This window comes from Plectropomus leopardus, chromosome 5 (assembly GCF_026936395.1).
Source record: "Plectropomus leopardus strain MGB_pleo_1.0 chromosome 5, ASM2693639v1, whole genome shotgun sequence".
Classification (NCBI taxonomy): domain Eukaryota; kingdom Metazoa; phylum Chordata; class Actinopteri; order Perciformes; family Serranidae; genus Plectropomus; species Plectropomus leopardus.
The window spans coordinates 22962576-22980695 of NC_142180.1; the positions used below are offsets into that span (position 1 = coordinate 22962576).

The window sequence follows — 18120 nt, forward strand, 5'->3', positions numbered from 1 at the left end:
TATCACACCATCCACCTCATCCAAAGTCAAAGTCAGCCCCTCCACAACGCCACTCAAGAAATGATATAATACATATGAAATGTGCAGATGTAACATATTGGTGGTTTGCAGAGACGTACAATGTCAACATTTTCTTTTGGTTACTGGGCTGCCACAGACAGGAATCTGGACCAGGATTCCTGCAGATCCTTAAATAGGCTTAAAAGGCATTGAATTCATTAATCTAAAAGTAAGGCCTTAATTAGTATTAAAATGTCTTAAATCAATCTTTCAGAATTCTTAAAAAATCTTTGGGCCGTGGAAGGAAAGTTTCTATTAATCTTTTGATTTCTAAGGTTGCACTTTAAAAAAATCAAAATGATCAGTAACACATATCTCTTTATATCTCTAAAATCTATTTTTTTAAAAAACAAATGCCACTTGTATTAATTAATTTATCAGGGTAGTGGAACCAACAAAAATCATGTTTTAAATTACATTAAACATTTGGCCAAAATTGGCCAAAACCCCCATTTTTGTGTGTTACTTTGTTTTGTTATTTTGGTTATTGTGAAATTAGTCCTAAATTTAAGTCAGAAAGGCATTTAAAAAGTCTTAAATAGTCTGCAGGAACCCTGATCTGAACACAAATGTGGAATTCTGGTTTCACAGTCCTGCACTTCGTATATCCGCCATCCACCGTGGGCACCTTTTCAATGACTCAAGGAAATGTAGTCTTTGAACACAATCAAGTTGTTGATTATGTTCTCAATGCAACTTAATTATGAAAAAGGTTAAGTGATTTACAAACATAAGTGCTAGAAGACAGGGTTGCGTTAACAAGTTTTCTACCAGTTGGCACATGTTTTAAGTTAGTACCAGTTAACATTAAACTGAGGTTTCTTGATGTGTTGGAGGTCTTACATGTAATGTAGTTCATGGTAAACGCTGAGGTTGACATGTAAAGCACATTAAGGGGGTGAATTTAACTGAGCAGAGATAGAAAAACAAGATAAAGACATTCTGAAATCACAGATTGTCTGATCTGAAGAACACACTTTACATTTCATTTCTGAGAATTTATTATATTAAATTTCTACTTTACCCATGAAATCCAAACTTTTTAAAAAATTATCTTTTTTTATTTGTTTTGTGTCTCAGCAGACCACATTTAGATTTTGTTATGTACTCATTCTCCTGATAGAAAAGACTGAAACTGAATCAGCTGTTAAATCGATGTTTTTCTAACTTATCTTTAGATATGTTTGAGGTCATGGGTAATCTCTTTAGGACTTTAGAGTCGCGGCTGATTTCTGTGACATTAAGCTGGGGTCAATGGCACTGCTCTAAGGCTGCTAGCAAACACTTTTGGGCTCCAGTACATAAAGAAGCAACTTCAAAGTATGTGAAGCTAATGAAGCAGCAGCAAGGTTTTGTTTCCCATTAACACAAAGCATCACAACCTTGAGGAGTCTGTTTATTATCATCATATCATCATTGTCAAAAGCAGATAACAGCAACATTACAAGGCTTTTACCTGTAGTGCTATTTATCACTCTTGTGTTGGTGTGAGTTTGCTGTGTGATGGAGATATTGGCCGTAGAGATGTCTGCCTTCTCTTGAACTTAATGGAACCAGTTGTATAGTGACCTTTAAAGTGCCACCCACCCGAGACAAAAACCTTCGCAAAAACTCAACATTAATATCTCTTTTTTTAAAAATAAATAATAACAAAAAAAATATTCCCCAGACTTTGTTGTGAACACTATCATAGGAATTACCTTCCTTTCATCTGAACTACAACTGTCAACCGTAACACAGTATATCACAGTACATCTTGTGCTGCTGCGAGCATGAGCCTTTGTCCATGAGTAGATGCACGCTTCCTTCTGTGTGGTGATCTGGTTGGCAGATGTAATTGACAAAGTAGTGCTGCTCACATAAGGTCTGTAGATTATCTTGAGTAACAGGGTCATGATTCCTGAAAAAGAGACATGACTGTTGAGTTTTGTAAATTACTGCAGAATTAAAATAATTAATCTCATATAGTGTTTTGCTCATAATGTGCACAAACTTAAATAATTTGATGTTTACTAAATTAAAGCTATGTTTGGGATTATACTTTTTAAAAAAGTTTTATTATAAATGAATAGGTCCACATCAACATGAAGCTAGTCTAGTTTCTACCTTGTGTGTTATCATTTCAAAGTTTCTTCTTTTCATGTAGTTGCTGGTTGTGCTCAGTGAAAACTTTCAGTGGCTCTTTTGTTTTTAAAACAATAAATTTATGAAAGAAAGTCTTGTCCAGGCTTCATTAGCCTGAACCTCCTGCTGTTGGGGTGAATGAAAATGACATTTAAAACAATTACTTGAGCAGAAACCAGCTGCCAATCACTCTTATAGGGGAAGGATTCCAATTAATAACCCTCTCCTAATCCCCTCGTTTCACCTCCTACGCCCCCTTAGCTTTGTCTCCCTCTCTGTCTTTCTCCTCCTGCACTCTCCTCTCTGGGCTGGAGCGCATGGCGTCTGAACTCAGCTGCTGAACGCTCTTTGCACTTTTTTGCGGCTTTATTCAGTTGCATTTTACTGGAGTGTTTCTGTCAGGACTGTTTCTCACACAGAAAAATTATTCAGAGAGATGCGAGGTAAGCAGAGCCGGCTGAGTGACTGCAAGCGGTGCACATTGCGGATCTGGGAAGAGTGAAGTTGAAGGAGAGAGGAACAGGTGGCACTGGCATCAGCAACTTTAACAGTTCAGCGTAATTACTTCCCAAAGGTAAGCTCCACCACCGTCTTGCTTTATGGTTGTCATACTTTTCACTGTTACTGAACTTCAGCTGTGTCACTGGTCATACAACAGGAGAAGTGTGAGTGTATAAAGATAGCGGTGTGCTGAGAAGGTAAATCTCAGGATGCACTGAGCAAACACACACTGCTACTCTTCTATCATACTCCTCTATGTGTGCGTGACTGATATCTGCTCTTCACATGTCTGTAGATTTATTTCTATGTCATAGCAGAAAACAAACAATAGATGAGAGAATGCAGAATCAATTTTGCGTACAATACTTCAATTACAATCACTGAAGTGTATATTAACCACAATGTGATGTCCCACATTTGGCTACAAGGCTCTTTTTCATCTTCCATCATCTTTTCCAGGACATAAACCTCTTTTATCCTACAGCAACATGCATTAACACTGATACCATGTAAATGGACTGCTTCATAGAAACAGTATCTGCAGACATCACACTTGTTGTTCCTGGATGAACATTTGTTGCTCCAAAGATTTGGAACCTTTGCTACAGTTACAATCGATACTCACCAAACATAATATCAACACTATTTAGACTGTCAAGTGATGTGCACTACTAAATAATGAGTTTAATGTTGAGATATGTGTTACTGAAGTCTAAATATGTAAAAAAAAAAGTTGTGTTTTTATTTCAATAGAGAGAGACTTTCATTTACACACAGTCAGAAGTGGAAGAAGTATTCAGAAATTTTACTTTGGAAAAGGTAGTAATACAACAGTTTGAAATACTTTTTTGCAAGTAAAAGTCCTGTATTCAAATTAAGTTAAAAAAAAATCATTATAATTGAGATATATTCAACAGAACAAAAAGGAAAAGTACTAATAATGCAGAATGGGCCGTTTCAGACTATTATATGGGCTATTGTATTATTGAATTATAATATTGATGAACACCGCTCTAATTCTCAGTCTAGTAAAGGTGGGCTTAATGTTTTACTACCAGGCTGCTTGTGAATTTGACCAAGGAATCAAAAGTGTTATCTTTATTCATTTAATACATCATAATTTATTTGTATTAATAACCTAAATCTCCAGCAAAAATTGGAAATTCTCAAGTAAAATACATTAATTGTACTTAAGTGAATTATTTGAGTACATGTACTTAATTACATTCCACCAGTACACACAGTAGTAAATCCTGGTTTAGTTTTGGTGAGAAATACTAGTTTTATATAAAAAGGGAAATTTTGTGTTTTTTTAATGCGGTTAATTCTATTCTATTCACAAACAACACTGTAGGGTCATTGGTCCTGATGATTCAGTATTAGTGATAAAAAGTATGGATTAAGGAACTTGTGTCATCAGTACTCTGTTGTGTAGCTCTCAGAGTCTCAGAATTAGACTCTGGACCCCCTGTGATCCTGCAGAGGATAAGCGGTTTTAGATGGATGCACAGAGTCGTCTAAGGTAACCAGGTGATCTCTGACCCACTCCCGTATCACTCCTGTATCTTTACTCCTTCACTTAAACCGTTTTCCTCTGATTGCAGTGCCCAGACGCTCGAATGCATTTATCACTGGATACCATGAGCATGGTGGAAGACAGCTGCCTCTCGCCCAGCAACTTCCATGAAATGGGGAAAGGTGGCGGCGTCGCTGTGGGGGGCCGCGTCCACAGCATTGATGTCATCCTGGGCTTCAGTAAAGACCAGGACCCCCTGCTCAGTCCTGCTGGGGCCCCACGACCCCATAAAGTGGACATTGATGGCCTGGCAGAGCCTGGGCGGCAGCAGGAGTCCACGTCACACCCAACCTACAGCGGGCACCTTTCCTCTCTGAGGAACAGCAGCACAGAGCAGCAGCAGCAGTACCATGGTGAGTCAGGCTACTGCTGATGATCTCAGTCATGTTTTCTGCAGTAACATCACCTTTAAGATTTTCACACCACCTGTTTTTAACTTTCCTTCAATGCAGCTCTTGCTTCAAAGTTTGTTATTGAGGAAAAAGTCGGTGAATCATCTGATCTTTTGCCTCAAAACATATGAGATGGTTTAGATTATTGATCAATCAGCAGCACCTCTGCTTGGGGAAGGCTGGATACGTATGAGCACTGACTTCAGTGTTACTGAGATTTGACTTGGATTAGATTTAATTGATTGTGCTGCACTCAAGTTGGAGTATTGATGCCTGCGAGCAAACATAATAACTGACTCTAAAGTTTACTGGACACCGCCAACACAGAATCAGACTTTCATGGTTTATTCAAGAGCCAGAATCAACTTGTGAACTCACGAAAAACTTCAGATCATAAATGTGAGTTCATGCTGTTAACATTGAAAATTATTATAAGATAAGGAAGGAGCATATCAAACAGCATGTGTAACACACAGAGCATACTCTAAAAAGACATATGACTAAAACGTACAGCTTAAAAACAATTTCAGACACAAATATCCAGGGGTGGTTTATCAAACAATGGGCCCCTGGGCATAGATATGCAAAAGGCCCCCCATCTCTCCTACATGACAGCAAGACATTCACACTTGATTTCACACTTAACTGTTTTGCCTCGTTTTGTGTGTTGTTTTCATCTTTTTGTAGCTGTAATGAATCTGTTTGTAATTTTTTGTCAGTTAGTGTCTTATTGGGCTACTTTCATGTCTTTTTTCTTCATGTTGTGTCTCTTTGTGGTTGTTTAAACTGTTTTTGTAATCGTTTGTGTCTCATTGAGCATATTTAGGGTCTCTTTTTTGGTCATTTTGTGTCTTATCGAGCTTATTTTTTGTCTTTTTGGTTATTTTGTGTCCCTTTGTTCTTATTTAGTGTCTTTTTTGTTCATCATGTGTCTGTTTGAGCTTGTTTAGTGTCTTTTTTGTATCTCTTAGTTATTTAGTGTCCTTTTGGATGTTTTGTGTGTGTTTGGGGTTATTAAGTGCCTTTTTTTTGCTCATTTTGTGTCTCTGAGCATCTCTTTAGTGTATTTTTTTGCTCATTTTGTGTCTCTGAACTTATTTAGTGGCCTTTGGGTCATTTTGTGTCTTTGTGGTTGTTTTGCTGCTTTTTTGGTTAGGTTGTGCCTCTGCAGTTTGTATTGCATCTTTTTGTGGTCATTTAAAATCTCTTCCTGTTCAGTACTTGTGTTAATTTCAGTAACATTTGGCAGGTGAGGGCTAGGGGCCCCAACTCATACTTTGGGCCCTTGTGCCAGTGCCCATTCAGTAATTATATATATATGCTTTATTTAACCAGGTAAAAGACTCATTGAGATTTAAAATCTCTTTTCCAAGAGTGACCTGGCCAAGAGGGCAGCATAAAACATGGCTACAACAATAAATTCAGACAAACAAATACAACTATCACACAAAACAAAGAGCGAGCACAACCTCCTGTTAAAATGCAAAATAGATCAATCAGATCCAATTCTTCTATGCAAATAGACACGTAAAAGGAGGTATCACTAACTGCAATGGCAATGACAAAATGTAATTAAACAATAAATGGAGCATCATTTTGATATAATATCCTGTTTGACAGACAAAGGCAGCTGACAATTACAAATCTGACCCATTTAAATAAAGGTTAGGTACCACTGGACTGAATGTGTCGGTGCAGCATTTCTTTGCTTTCATTATAAAGCGCTTACATGCAGATTCAGAATCACTGTTGCCATGCAGAGCCTGTTGCATTAACTGTGTGAACTGTGTGGACTGAGATTGAGAGATAAATCACAGGACAAGATGGTGTAGGGGGTTTATGTCCCCAAACCCAATCCCATCCCCTTGTGGAATTCCCCTAATCTTCTCTTCTGTGCAGATTAGATTGTACAGTCGTTCATTCGGGTGTTATTGTTATCATTCTGTCTCAGAATAAAATTCATCACATTTAATCTGAAGCTATTTTCATATGCAGGATCTGGCAGGTGGTTGGTGATTTTGACATTAAAAAAAAAAAAGTAATTTCCATGAACTCGAGGTGGATATATCTTGTCCAAAATCAGTCTCTAGGTCCAGACGGACCCTCGTTTTTCTTGATTAACGTATGTCAACACCAGTGACATCACTCTTTTGTATGTAACTATCCTGTGAAGTCAGCCCAGTTCCCCCTGAATGAGCAACTTTTCTGTGTCTGGTGTCAGTCGCCCCCTCCTCTTTGAGCTGAGATGTTCTGCTGGCTGATAAACAGTGGGCAGCCTTCAGACCAGTGGCTGTGATGGGCTGACAAGCCAAGAGCTGGTCACTGAACCAGACCTGACCTCTGCCTTTGTCAGAGCCTGGCCTTTGTCATAGCTGCTTAATGAGAGGTGGATAAATGAAGTCCCTAAAAATCCTGCTTTGCCTCTGCTCCTGTCTGCCAGTTGAAAGACCACAATGACCCCCACATCCTTTATCTCCATCAACACATCTCAGTCACAGACACATGCTCACATTTAAATTTGTATACTGTCAGTTGATTTACTGAAGCAATGACAGGTGGACGAGAAAGATGTCAACATGTATCCAACAACGATGCTGAGAAAACCTCAAAAACACAAACTAAAATCAGGATGATTAATATTAAAGAAGTTTAATGTCAAAGTTGATTCTTGACTCCAGAAACTTATTTTATGTTAATAAACTGCAAATTAAGGCAGCTATAACTGGGTGCCCCGCAATTGATTCTTTCCACTTTGGTACCAAATTTGCCAACTTTTACTATCGAGAGAGAAAGTCAATTTAATCTACTTTGTGTAATTGAAATCTTATGTAAGACATGCAGAATGATGTAGGTACCTGATTGAGGTCTGGAGCTGTTTCACAAGAGCAACTGATCTGATTGCCAGATCATCATCTTTGTACTGTGTTTAATTCAATTACTTTCTGGTTAGACTGATAGTCTCCTCTTGACTGGGTTAAAGACTTTATACAGTCCTCTGAGTGCGATGTTTTCTGTCTCTCTCTCTGTTTAAAGTGATACTCAAAAATATAATGGGAGCTTAGGAATGAAGGAGAGGAGGGACTAAATGGGATGTTTGTCCTCAAGCATTATGAGGAGAGACAGTTGCAGTTAAATCCTTGTAGTGTCTGTAAACAGTAGCTTATCACTGGATGATGCGAACAAATGTTGACAGGACGTGTTCATTTTTTTTGTGGCTTCTGATTTAATCCAAATCAACTATTCAGTGGGAATTAACAAAACTGGAGGTTTTGCAGTCCACTGTCAACAGTAAATACTGTTATGTGATGCAGTGGAAACAACAGTGAGGTCCACAGTTCAGTCCATAAAAAGAAAGGGAACAGTCTTGTTTCCAAACATCTTTTTGAGGACAGTTTACCTTTGGAGAAGATCAACACTGGAAACAACTTTTCTAAATCCGATTAGGAATGTTTTTGAGCTTCATTGAAGTTCAGGGGATTGCTTGCTTCACTGACCTACAGTAGCCTATTGTTGCAAGTGTCAAATTAATGTCTGCTCTACTGGAAAGTGGGCACGACATTCTTCATTTCAGCTTACCACTCTGCTTTTGTTTTTCCTCAGAATTTTAGTTCTTATATTGCTTTGATAATCACAAATTTCATAACTCCTAATTCATTTTTTCTCATGTGCTAAACAGACACGGGCTTATTCACAAACAAGTGTGACGAGGAGCTCAGTGAACTGAGGAAGAGTGTAGAGAGTGATGAAGGCAAGTCTCCAGAGCCCTGCAAGGACGATCAGCCCAAGAAGAAGCACAGGCGCAACCGCACCACCTTCACCACCTACCAGCTGCACGAGCTAGAGCGTGCCTTTGAGAAGTCCCACTACCCGGACGTGTACAGCCGAGAGGAGCTCGCCATGAAGGTGAACCTCCCGGAAGTCCGAGTTCAGGTAATAGGAACAAGAACATCACCACATGAGTTTATTAATCGTTTGTCATAAAAAAAATGTTCACTTTTCTCGATGATAAAGCCAACGATATTTTGTCCATTGTCACAAACAAGTGTTCAGGGTATTTTTTAAGTTTTTCTATATCACTGTAGTTGAATAATCAAACATTAGCACCACAAGCTCATGGGGTAACCTAAAGAGTTAAATTGGTGTGTTTCCAAATGCTGAGGTGCTCTTGAGGACAGCAGAAACACGCCAAGCTTTTAGGGATTTGGCTTGTCAAGTATTCAGGTGAGGAGCTTGTACTAGATAGTTACGCAAGCAGGGTGAGTATTTCCGCACACACACATGTCTACGTCACACAGAGTTGTTATTAAATAGGATGATGGCTTCTTTAGAGAAACAAGAGGGCTTAAGATTAATTGATTAATTGATAAACAGTTATAAAATTACACATTAAAGGTTGGGAGACGTAACCAGGTTCAGCAGTAGAAGGTTTAAATTAACTGCAAATCAGAGCAATACATTTCTCTTAGCACAAAAGCAGAATACTGGGTATTTCAGGAGCATCTGAATCTCACAGTCTTCATCAGTGCTTAAAGTTTGCTCCGTTTTCTTGGAGAACTAAAAACTGTTATCATTTGACCTAAATATGTAGTTTCTAATATGTGAGAACAAGTTGTTGGGACATTTCCAACGAGTGGACATATCATGAAATGATAAATAATGAACAGTAAAGCTGAACATCTCAAGAAATGTTTGTTTAATGTGACACCTTCACATCAGACCTGCAGTGTAGAATATGTAGGACTTTAGGTAGAAATAACTTTTCTTTGAACAGTGGTTCTGTGTGTTGAACTTTAAAGGTCTCATATTGTAAAAAGTCAGACTCCATGTCTTTTTATAATATAAAGCAGGTATAGGTGTTATATAAATACTGTAAAAGTTTTAAAGCACTTAATTCACAGAGAAATGTACACAGTCCCTATTCAGAAACTGTGACCATGAACAAGTTACCGGGACCTCTGTGAAGCCACTTACAAACTTACCTGGAAGATCAGCGCTGTTTCCACACTGTGACCCATAGAGCAAGTACCCCAGGGACTTCCGCCAGCTGAGCTGACTACTTCTGGTTTAGCACTCAGCTAACTTGAAAATGGAAATAAAATTGTGTGGCTTCTCAGTTTTTGGACTGAATAGATCAAATCCTGATAGTGTAACAAGTCATTTCAGGATGGTTGCGACACTCAAGTAATTTTATCAACTGATTTATAATGTCTCTTTCACAGTGTAAGTCAATGGAAAAAAGTCCACGTGGGCCCAAAGGCATCGTGTATCAGTGTAAAAGGTGTAGTTACACTGTTTGGCCACTATGAAAATTTGCCTGGAAGCAGGGTGTACTCATTCACTCCCTGGGGGCCTCACAAGTACATTCCAGTACGAGAAAACTAATGAGTTTTTGAACTTTAAAGCATGTTAAAATTTTCTAGTACAGACATGTCCAAAATCTGGCCCGTGGACCAATTTTAAACAGCCTTCAGCTTGACTTTCAAAATAAACTATAATTCCACACAAAATTAGTAGTTCACATTTTTTCCCTGTAGACACCAAGTCGGGACTACGTAGGCAGAACTAATGTGTTTTTGTAAACAGATGACAACGAGCAAATCAACTGGTAACAAGCAGCAGACACTTCTTCTGCTACATGGCATGCATGGACACAGCAAAAAAATTGACAGCGAGGGCTGCCGCTTTCAGGAGCGGGGGAGAGTTCGTTTTTTTTTGTTTTTTTTTTAAGATTATTTTTGGGAGTATTTTTCCCTTTATTGACCGGACAGCGTAAAATGGACAGGAAAGGTGGGAGAGAGAAAGGAGAATGACACAGGCCGGACTCTAACCCAGGCCGCCGCAGAAGCCTCAGCTATATGGGGTGCCCCCGAGTTTGTTTATTTTTTAGTACATTTTCACTGGAAAATGAAACAGTTGCATTTGTCTTATTTGTTTGTGATATTTCTTTTTTTATTTTTATTAACCCATTTGAGAAGCAACTGACCCAAAGGTATTTTTCATGTTCTAGCAGAATCTCCAAACACAAGTACAAACCTGAAAATGAGCATAATATGGGAATACATATTTATTTTTCCACATACTTGAAGGAGTAAAATTATATGGACATCATCTAGTTAACATTACCTAATAGAGAAAAAAATAGATGAAACGGGAAACATGTACACTCTGATCCCTGTACAACAAATTCTTTTAAATGCATGTTTTAATCACAGTCAGATCCCTGAAAATGTGTTTTATGTCCTCCATATTCAGGCACTTATAACTAATAACTTGATTTTCTCCCTCAGGTCTGGTTCCAGAACCGCAGAGCTAAATGGCGTCGACAGGAAAAAATGGATGCCAGCACCATGAAGCTCCACGACTCGCCCATGCTTTCCTTCAACCGCCCAGCACCAGTTCACTCCAGCATGGGTCCGATGACCAATTCCCTCCCCTTGGACCCCTGGCTGTCCTCTCCTCTGTCCAGCGCCACGCCGGTCCACAGCATCCCGGGCTTCATGGGTCCAGCTCAAGGCTTGCAGCCCAGCTACCCCAGCCACAGCTTCCTCAACTCCACTCCTCACCCTCCTCATCCTCACTCTCATCCTCATCCATCCATGGGCCAGGGGATGCAGACTATGGCTCCTCCTCCTTACCAGTGCACGGCGCCGTACCCTGATAAATACCCTCTGGAGGACGTAGACCAGCGCAGCTCGAGTATTGCTGCACTGAGAATGAAAGCTAAGGAACACATCCAGTCTATGGACAAGACCTGGCAACCCATGTGACTAACGCACCTGTCAGTCCATGTGAACGACACTGGGAAAGGGAGACGTTAAAGTTGTTTCTTGGGGTTCAGGCACCGAGTAAAATGTTGGAGAATATGGCAGTGACTCGTCAGATACCCACAGAGCAAAGGAAATGGATTTGAACTGTGAAAACTGAGGATTTTAGTATTTTCTTTGGACTCTTTTTTATTTTTTCCTCATCTCAAGGACATGAAACAGACAGGAGAACTTTACAGTCTTCTTAAAATGTTAATTTTAAAGCACCAATTACCAGACATCTGCTCTCCCTCCAATCTAAAAGTGTTTAGCGTTGTTTATGGGAGCTGTTAAAGCAAATGTCTTCTTGGTGACCATTTTTTTTCCTTGACAATCACTTTTTATAACATCTTTACAGGCATCTTTACAGGCACTGCCTTTTGATGAATTTATAGTTTTATCCATATTTATCAGCAGCTTGTCTAGTGATGCAGGCAGTTTTTCATACATCACAAACCAGGGTTCCTTCATATTTTCTGTTTAAAAATTCCACACTTTTCCGGACTTAAAATTCCAGCTGTCTCGCTGGATTTTTCAGACCATATTTGACATTTGCGCACAAATGCTAGCTGTTTGTTACGTATTTAAAGGTCCAGTGTATACGATTTAATGGCATGTAGCAATTAGGATTGCAGATTGCAACCACCTGAAAAGTCTCCTGGTTAGAATTCCTTCAGTGTTTACTTTTGAGGAGATTTTTACTAGGAGCCAAATTATACACAGAGGTCTCTTCCACCCCAAAACAAACGGACCAGGTGATGTAAATTGGTAAAACCACTAAATAAAGCTTTTTCATGTTATAAATCAGTGATTTACGTTGCCATTAGGCATATTAGTGAAGGGCCACAAGCCCAGCACCTGCTAATGTGTGCTCACCTTTTTTTTCTGATAACTTAAGATCCAGACATTCAAGAGGTTTTTACTGGGAGCTGAATTATCCAGAGAGGTCTGTTTTTTTTTTTTTTAAATGGGCCGGTGATTTTAACCAGTAAAAAAACACACACACACACACAAAAAACTGTGTTATTCTGACACTCACATCACAGAGGAGCTGCCAACTATGGTGGCTAACGCCAAAATCACAAATGGCCCTATCTAGAGGCAGTGTAATTTCAAGGAAACAAAAACACAATGATTCTTATTTTTAGGTGATTGTACACTTAAGATTACATACTTATTATACTCAATTTCTTAAAACATTTCACCCTAAATCCTACACACTGGACCTTCAAATGGTTTTAAAATCCATCTTTGCACTTGGATTAAAGCTGTTTTGCAGGCTGTGACGTACAGGCATAGAGACAGCTCTAAACATGTGCAGTTCAGATGGAGGCCAGTTCTTGCCTTCTTTTCAATGACATCAAGCTCCCTCTGGCTGCACTCTCACACACAGTGGTGAGTATTTCGGCTGCTCCTTAAAAAAAACACACTGCTTGTATAAACAATTTAATTTTTATTTTTTTAGAAATTCAGAATTTTATATTTTAAAAAACAGAATAGGGGCAATAGTTTGGAGATGCAAATTTTCTTCAATACTCCCTTTTTTCCATACCTGTCCAGACCTGGAAATTACTAAAATCGAATTCCACACTTTTTCATACTTTATAGGAACTCTGGCAAACGTCCATTGAACATATAATGTCTCTTGTAATTGCTCGTGTCAGAGGACAGCTGTTCATGAACAGGGAAATAAGCTAATGTGAAAATCACCCAAATATGAGGATCATTATTGTTCTCATCACTTTTCTGTAATTTCTGCAAATTGTTAAAAAACTGAGTCGCAGAAAACATCCTACACTCAGCTGATCATTCTTTCCTTTTCCCCATTTTTTTCCTCCAAGTTTATGTTTTTACTAATTAATCCAATTGTCACATTTTCATGGGTCAGCTAATCAGAGTCTCAGAGGACTTTGTGAATGAAAGTCTCCGTTTAATGTGAGAGCAGCTTTTAAAAATCTGGGCAGCGTCACTGACTGTGACTCTTAAACGCATGTCTCACTAATCTGTCGACTTATTAAAAGTTGTGTAACTGGCTTTCAGCTAAACTCCCAATAATAGTGTGGTTAATATGTTGCTACTTACCAGCTGCCTAGTTTAGATATTTTACCCTGTAGCTTATAGATAGCCTGGTTTGACTGGAGAAAGATGAGGCCTGATGTTGTGGTTTTCAGTATATATGCTGTAAAATATATAATCATTTGGTTGGACTAGAATCAGAGATGTGATGGCACCTTCTAAGCGGACCATGGCTGAAAATATACCAAAAAAATATTCTGCACACTTTTTTTCAGATTTCTGCTGAGATGCTTTAAAGACTGAAGGACGTATAAAGGAAAGAGATACAGACTAGAGAGCGGAGTAACCCTGTTTTTGCTTGAGTGGCTGTTGGAGGAGAAAACCTGTTGGCAGCTCAGTGTTGGGTGGCTGCGTGTACGTGCAGGGCAGCAGAAAGAACCCTGTGTGATGCGTCACCCCACATAGTTTAGTCTTTGTTCGGCACAATTGATCCAAGTGTATCCTCTTTGTCTGAAATTGAAGGGGCGGGGGGGACGGATTCAGGCTGCACTAAATAGGCCCTTGTAACCACTTTGTCATGGAAGTTTTTTTTTCTTTCTCAATCAAAGGAGGAGAAACATGGATCGTAGCTGCTATGGTCATTAGAGACACAATATTGGTCCTTTCCATCTGTTACAGAGTTGTCTGATTGTCTTAAATGTAGAGATGCCTAACCACAATGAACAGTAGAGCTAAGTATATTTGTCTTTAGTACATTTTAGCAACAGGCAGGAGAGCTATTTGGTAACTTTTTTGACTTTACTATGGAATAAGAGGGAGAGAAAATCCTTCGTCTTAAAGTGCAATTTCAGACTCCTTTTTACTTTTTATATATATATTTTTTAAACAGACAAATTTCCCCCCAGACTACCTATTTTATGGTTTTAATATTTCACTTTCATATGTGAAAGTTGTGCTGACAGCAAGTCATACATCTATACCGCCTACAGCAGCAAGAACAGCAAGTTTTAGAGTAATTTCATTTTATAGCCTGTTGTTACTGCTCAGCGAGGGAAAAACAGTTATTCATCTGCTGCTCGTCATTTGTTCTCATGTTATTTTTTAATGTTAGTGATGTTTAGACTCCCTATTGGACGATGCCAGGACCTCACACCATAGAAGAAATGAGGATTACCTTGCACATCAAGAGCATTTTTAGGTAAATGTGATTTTGGACCAAGAACAAGCCAAAGGTTAGATAACAGGCAAAAATGCACTAGAAATTTGACAGTTTTAGGGTTTTTTTTTTTATGTGAAAATGTTCAGGATATTTTTCTGTATGGCTGTTTTGTTTCTTACATGTTTTAGTAATATCTGTCCTTAGTGATATCATTGTTTTCTTTCTTTTTGATTTCATTGATGTCCATTTTCTGGAAAGAATGAAGAAAATAAATATAGTTTGATAGAATATTTCCACTTTCTCACTGCGGTGCTTTCATGTTGACCTGTGCACTCATTCCCACACTGTTTTTTTTTTTTTTACCCCAGTAAGTCTAAAGAGCACTCCAAGATTACTACAGTATAATCGTTATCATCTGACATACATGGGCAGAGACATTTTTCTTTCCTTTCTTCTAACACTTCTTCTAACACGTCTCTGTGTGTCATATAAGAGCTCTTTCTCTCTCTCTCTTTTTTTTTACCCCTCCCAATCCTCTCCGCTGTTCCATGGTTCGGTGGCAGGGTGCCAGCCTGTTAGGAAGATGAGACTCCAATCAATCAGGGCTTCCCAGGGGGGCCTCTGGCTGCAGGACCCGACTCCCTAATTGCCCCCAGGCAAGCAAGCAGGCCGACAGGCTCAGCCGCTGCAACACATGTTCACAGAGAGACCAGCGCCGCTGTGCTAGCTGGCCTCCTCAGCGTGTGAATTACTTTCTTTGACAGATGGATAGACCTCACTACCAGGGCCATATGGGTAGGCCAGAGGATGTAACAGAGAGATGTTTTCAGATGTCCTGAAGTGTCTTGTTGGTCAACCCCACTTATGAATTACAAATACATTTAAGTTTCATAGCTGAGCAGTTGAATTTCAGAAAAGGTTGATCTTTTATAAAGCCAGAAAAACATTTAACAATACCTACCACTGTTCTGAAGTCATGTACAGAATCCTCAAAAACTCTCCCCACCTGGATTAAAAATAATGTCTGTTGTACAATAATAAAAAAAATTACTTCATTTATTTCATCCTTTGATATCTGAGCAAATTGGTTTGATTTCTTTCAAAAACATGGTTAAAAGGCAATGAGCAAATTAACAACACATGGCCCAAAATTAGCAAGAAGTTAGAAAAAAGTTACAAAACAATTACCTGAAAACAAGCATTTTTTGTAAAACAATTTATATATAAAATTATAATAATTAAAAATAGAATTTTTGAATTTTTTTTCTCTTTTTTTGATAGTTTTCGAATAACCTCCCCCCTTTTTAAAAAAAACAAAAAACAAAAAAACAACCCTAATTTCCAGTTAATTTTCTTGTCACCTTTACTAATTTCTTGCAAATTGTAGGGCATTTCTTGCCAAGTTGTTCATTTTTCCTCATGTTTTTTATCCAAAGACATCAAACTAATTTGTTCTGGTTTCAAAGGGTTAAAGGTCCAGTGTGTAGGATTTAGGGGGCTATATGGGCTGACATGAAATATAATAAGTATGTTTTCTTTAGTGTATTATCACCTTAAAAATGAGGATTTTTGGGTTTTCATATTATATATATATATCATATCGATCTATCCTACAGAAGCTTAGAACTGACAAACCAAACAGTGGTTATAGATAGGGCCTAAGGGGCCGTACACATGCTGCATCTCAACCGCCTGGAAGGTCGGGCACTGGGTGTCTACTCTGTGCCAAGTTGCATCTGAGGTTGCTAAGCAACCATAACAAGCACCGTATCATTGCCCTTTGGGCCTAAAATGTTGTCCAGGCCTGCATTAATACTTCTCAGAGACTGAGATTTGCCTAAGACAGGAAAGTTTTTTTTTTTTTATTGGTTCTTTCTTGTCAGATGACATGTGGTGTGCAGTGCTGCGTTCCAAAAGTTGAATTTTGTTTATCTTATGGTGCAGCAACCTGAAAAATAGGAGCTCATGAACGCATCGCGACAGCATCAGCATGGTTTATGAGCACATCTGCCACGCGTCTTCATTCAAAACAATAGAAGTTAGCACACGTACAGCCCTTACACATTTTTGCAGAGGCCACCATGGTTAGCAGCCCCTCTGAAACGTGGGCTTTGGAAAAACACAGAATTTTATTTTTTTTTAATTTTTACTTTTTTCTAAAAACGGTTTTAATTACCTGATATGTTATGGAAAAGAGGAGACCTCGTAATTCACATTTCATGTAATTCATACTGAAGGAATTCTAACTGGGAAAGTTTCAGCTAACTGCAATCTGCAATCTTCACAGCTAGATGCCACTGAATCCCCCTAAATCTTACACACTGCTCCTTTAGAGTTTGCTTTTTCAGTATTTTATTATTTAATATAAAAGAATATGTTAATACTTTCTGTGTGGCAAAAGCAAGGTCATATGTCATTTCTAACATTTAGGAAAAAAAATGTTGCAACTTGGGAAACTGATTTGAAATCTTTTTTTTATTGTGTATAGCGAACAGAATATTATTTTTATTTTGCTTAGAGTATTCATTTTATACAAATAAAGTTTATTATTATTCATGCATACGTCCAGAACTTCAGTAAGTTTTGTTAAATGAGCTTAAGGGCTTTTCAATGATAGTCAGGTATTTTTCAGAAAATAAGATGCTTGGCTCTACGACTCAAATGTAATGGTAATACATGAGCAGCACAAACTGTGGCCATTAGTTGGTATTGAGCAAAAGTGGACTCACTTTAGAATCATGTGACAGAACTTAAATTAGACACAAAAGAAAACTCATGTTTTAGCTCAGATTTCAGGGATTGCATTAATTGAATTCCACTCTGTATAAATTTTAACAAGTTCACAAGGGGAAAAAAGTTTGAGAGACTTGTTGCACTTTCACTACTTCCATGTTTTTTTTTTTTTAGCAGATCACATCTCATGAACAAACATTACGCTGAATGGATTAAAAAAGGGAAAGAAAGGATGAAAGGAGAGAGACAGAGAATGTGAGGAAGTCAGAGTGGGAGAAAGGGAAAAGAGAAACATTAAGAAAGAGATTAAGCAGGAGAAAAGTGTGGGAGTGAAAAGCAAGAGGGAGACAGAGGGAGTAAGAGTGGAGAGGAAGAGGAGGAGGGAGGGAGGGATGGCTGCTCATCAGAGTTAATGATGTAGAAAATCCCCCAATTAGAGCGTTTTCCTGTGTTGCAGGATGAGTTCAGAGCGGGGTCCTCTGACAGCCCGAGGATTAGTACCCGGGCCGGGCCGAGCCGAGCCGGGCCTGAACAGACACTAACTAACTGCGGGACAGCTTGGCACTGCTCAGCTGGGGCCGGGTCGGGGCTGTAGCCACAGTTAGGGGCCCGGGGTAGGCATGCGTTGAACCGGAGTGAGTGGCTCAAAGAAAAGCATGGGAAAAAGAGCAGCGGCAGATCAACATGGAGAAAAAAAGTAATCGTGGAGTTATTCTCCAAGCTGCAAAGATCCCCAAATTATTCAAATGTGAGCCA

At 38.8% G+C, this 18120-nt stretch overlaps 1 protein-coding gene across 1 annotated transcript; it reads left to right on the forward strand.

Moving 5' to 3' along the window:
* The first annotated feature begins 1778 nt into the window (after positions 1-1778).
* Positions 1779-14921, forward strand: rx1 (retinal homeobox gene 1). The gene is made up of 4 exons (XM_042484019.2): positions 1779-2758; positions 4290-4614; positions 8330-8583; positions 10941-14921. The coding sequence occupies exons 2-4, from the start codon at positions 4305-4307 to the stop codon at positions 11418-11420; spliced, it is 1044 nt and encodes a 347-aa protein (XP_042339953.1). The 5' UTR covers positions 1779-2758; positions 4290-4304; the 3' UTR covers positions 11421-14921.
* The last annotated feature ends 3199 nt before the right edge of the window (positions 14922-18120 follow it).